We start from the raw sequence: 4,380 nt of genomic DNA on the forward strand, positions 1-4,380 counted from the left end.
ATATATATATATATATATATATATATATATATATAGTTCATACATGAGAATCAGATATTCTCAGTATAGAATACACTTAGTGTACACTTCTTTAACTCCTTACTTCTCTATATTATTTGTATTCTTTGTAAGTCAGATCTTATTGTACGTAAACATATATACATATTTTAGTATTCCATGTATTTTATATACTTTATATATTGATCTGTCTAATTTGCTTATCCTTACATTCACTCATAAATACGTATATGTGTTTGGCATTTGGAAGGGCATCCAGCTATAAAATTCATGCCAAAATTGACCTCGCCTGTGCTAGTGTCATGTAAAAAGCACTGAATCCACTCTGCAGAGTGGTTGGTACTAGGAAGGGCATCCAGCCATAAAAACCTTGCCAAAACAGACACAGTAGCATAGGGTAGATTCTCTACCTGGCCAGCTCCTGTGAACCATCCTGCCCATGCATGCATGGATGATGGTCGTTAAACAATGATGTGTGTGTGTGCTTGTGTGTATGTGTTTGTGTCTCCTTGTCTTGACATCATGCATTAGATATATATGAGCATTATCTTCACACAGATAGTGTCCTCGATTTTCAAGTTTCTGTGAAACCATGTCAACCAGGGCCAAAAAAATTACTTTACTTGGAAATAGATGAGGGTTGGTTACAAGAAGGGCAGCCAAAAATAGAAAATCTACCGGAATGAATGCCATCTGATCCATCCTAGCATGGGAAAATTACATGACAAAATGATGATGAAGAGGATGATGATGATGATGATGATGTATATATGGTGATTCCTCCATTTTTACAGATAGTTGCTCTCTCCCTGAGCTTCCTAACTGTCAATGGCATTTCTAACTTTCTGTCCATGACCTCTCTGATGACAGCTCAGTCCTGTGCATGTCTGCACTGTTTGAAGTATAGGTGACAGATCAGAGTTGTAACTTCCACTGGATTGATTGGAATGTCTGTGAACCACAAAATGCCTCTTCAGACCCAATATATTAACTTGCGTGCTCTTTTACATACATACAGAAACACAAACACATCTTTCAGGTACATGACTGGTCCTTTATTATAATCTACTCCCAAAAGGATAAAAGGTAAAGTTGATCTCAGTGGGATTTGAACTCCAAATGTAAAGTGCCAGAACCAATACCACAAGGCATTTTGGTAGGTGCTCTAATGATTGTACCAATTCACTGCCTTAAAACTTAAATATTGATAACAATGATGGTGACAATGATGATGATGATGATGACAATATTGATAATGATATAAAAATTTTATTTACTAATGCACACACAAACGTTATATTATATTTATGAAATATTTTAAAGCAAATTCTGATAAAGCTGAGGAAGATGAAACTACAAAGCTGAACTTAGAACTTGCAGGGAAGCGGCAAGAACTTAAAGACTTTGAAAGTAAATTGAAAACTTGTAATCAGCAACTAGAAGAAGCTAATTGTCAGGTAATAAATTGATATCATACAATTAAATTTATTTTAATTTATTTTATGAAATAACTTAGTTGTTATTAATCTGATGTTTGGAACACAATATGAAATTTTGATGGAAAGTTTTAATTTAAACTATTTTAAAACAAGAAGTTTGCATCATAGAACCCAGAAGTGGTCTCAGATGGGGGTTAGTACCAAAAGGGTCAAATTGGTCAATTTCTTCATGAATTAACATGGTCCCTATTTTAAAAATAGCATGAACAGTGTCTATGTAAAAGTTCCTTCTATGGTTGAAAAGATATTACAAATGCTCATTTTTATTTGCTCAATTCTTTTTTTCTTTTTAATCTGTTCCTACATTAGATTTTGAATCTGCAGAAAACTGTGCATGATGAATGTAAAGAACGACTGGAACTGACAGAATCCCTAATGGCAGCTCGAACTGAGCTTCTTCAGTTAAAGAAACCCCTTGGTATGTAAAATATATTTGTGTCTTGCAATGTAGATTAAAGTCCTCACTACCATGATACATAAAAGTAAACTAAAACAAATTAATAAACCATCAATTAACCATCTAGAAACCACCAAGTGACCTTTAATTAACCACCAAGTAACCTTTGATAAATCACCAATTGACCATTAATAAACCACCAATTGACAATTAGGATTTCAAGATACAAATTTGCCACAATAATTTATTCCTTTATCCTAACATTAGTAATATGTATTACAATCCTATTAATAACCAATAGATTTTCTTCACCAATAATTACTTTTAACCCTTTAGCATTTAAATCAGCTGTATCCAGCCAAAATATTCTGTTTTATGTTCAAACTGGTCAGATCTGGCCTCTCACACCATTCTAAAAATCAAGTTACCTCATCAAAATCTCAAAGCTACAAAATAATGTATCATTAATTCAAAACGTTGCAAATAAAATAAGCTTTATATTTGACATAGTAATGTGAATGTTAAAGGCTTAAGTCAAAAGACTGAAATTCCTGGCAGTAGCAACATTATGACACAACCTACACAATACTGCTTTTAAGAAACAATACAAAACAGCAGACAGCAAGCTGCCATGTTTCTAAGTCTATGCAGCATACAAAAACAACAAATCTAGAATTTGTGCTTTACTTAAATAAAATGTCCTTAGAATATATCCTCTCAACTCAACTCAATAGAGTTCATTTAATTGATGTCATATTGTTTTTTATTGGACCTTGTTTTTCATCATCATCATTTAATGTCCATCTTCCATGCATACATGGGTAGGATGGTTGACAGGAGCCGGCCAGGTAGAAGATTATCCCAGGCTACTGTGTCTGTTTTGGCATGGTTTTTATGGCTGGATGCCTTTCCTAACACCAACCATCCAGCAGAGTGGACTCAGTGCTTTTTATGTGGTACAAGCACAGGCAAGGTCAGGTTTGGCATGATTTTTATTGCTGTATGTCCTTCCAAATGCCAACCACTTTACAGTGTGGACTGAATGCTTTATATGTGGTACCAGCAGAGTCATCAAGTATATATATATACACACACACCTATATATATATATATTTTTTTTCTTTGAGTTTTATTGAGAGTTCAAGCCAATCACTAATAAAGCAAGATTTCCCCTGCTGACTTGCCGTCCCCCACTGACTAGCTCCTGTGCTGGTGGCATGCAAAAAAGCACCAGCACCATCCGAACATGGTCGATGCCAGTGCCGCCTGACTAGCTCCCATGCCAGTGGCACATAAAAAGCACCCACTACACTCTCAGAGTGGTTGGCGTTAGGAAGGGCATCCAGCTGTAGAAACACTTTGCCAGATCAGATTGGAGCCTGGTGCAGCCTACTGGTTTGCCAGTCCCCAGTCAAACCATTCAACCCATGGAAAATGCCCAACATGGAAAACAGACGTTAAACAATGATGATGATGATTGATTTACATTAAAAAAAAAACTGAATATCACACATAAAAGCAATGTATATATACACATTTATATATTTACAGGTGGTTATAACAAAATTGCAGGTAAGACAGAATGGTCCATGTTATCATCAGAAGACATAAAGAATCCTCCATTAACAACTCAGTCAGATAATCATTTGGTCCACAAAAAGTTGGATTTGCAGAATTTTCACAACCCTCAGCCAACACTAAGAACTGCAGATAATTTGACAACACTTTCTGAGCCACTGAAAAAATCCAGTAATGTTCAGAATAAGGGGAAGGTTGCTATTTCTAATCCTAGATTAGCTACAACAAAACCAACCAGAGATAATCAATTATACAGAAGATCAATATCAGAAGACAGGAGAAGGTTTTTAGCTTTACTCAGCAAAAATCCTTGAAAATTTTTAATTAAAGACACAGAATAATTACAACCAAAACTACCCAGCTAAAAACATTTGACAGAATTACCTTTTTTGTTTTTGATCTTGTCAAAAATTAGTTCTGGTTAGTAAGTAACAATGGAATAAATATTGATTGTATATAGTTTAAATAGTTGCATTTTGTTGATGTATTCAGACATTTTGTATAGATTATATATGATCCAAATTGTCACAGTACAACTCGAGTCAGTCAAACATTGCGTTGCCAAAAACAAACCTTAGAATGGTCACATGATTTGATGAAATAGTTGTATTTTCAACTTCATATCATAAGAAAAAAACTACAAAAAAAAAACATGGGGGATGAACATATTGGATAATATAGCCAGAGAAGCTCCACTTGAGGAGTGATTTATGGTTGACCTGAGGTTTAATATCATCAATACATAAAAGAGTGTACAGGATAGAGCTGAAGACAAAATTGGCCATGGATACAGCAAAAACCAAATGTATATGTATATATAGATACAGAAAAATAGACACACATACACACACACACATATATATATATATATATATATATATATATATA

At 34.3% G+C, this 4,380-nt stretch overlaps 1 protein-coding gene across 1 annotated transcript in view; it reads left to right on the plus strand.

The window, feature by feature from the left end:
• LOC106867814 (myosin-2 heavy chain) overlaps window positions 1-3,958 on the plus strand; it is a 49,148-nt gene extending 45,190 nt beyond the window's left edge. The window contains exons 14-16 of the mRNA XM_014912837.2: window positions 1,342-1,475; window positions 1,827-1,935; window positions 3,466-3,958. Coding sequence (XP_014768323.1) covers window positions 1,342-1,475; window positions 1,827-1,935; window positions 3,466-3,806 — 584 coding nt within the window. The 3' untranslated portion in view covers window positions 3,807-3,958. The remainder of the gene's footprint in view (window positions 1-1,341; window positions 1,476-1,826; window positions 1,936-3,465) is intronic.
• The last annotated feature ends 422 nt before the right edge of the window (window positions 3,959-4,380 follow it).

This window comes from Octopus bimaculoides, chromosome 16 (assembly GCF_001194135.2).
Source record: "Octopus bimaculoides isolate UCB-OBI-ISO-001 chromosome 16, ASM119413v2, whole genome shotgun sequence".
Taxonomy (NCBI): Eukaryota; Metazoa; Mollusca; class Cephalopoda; order Octopoda; family Octopodidae; genus Octopus; species Octopus bimaculoides.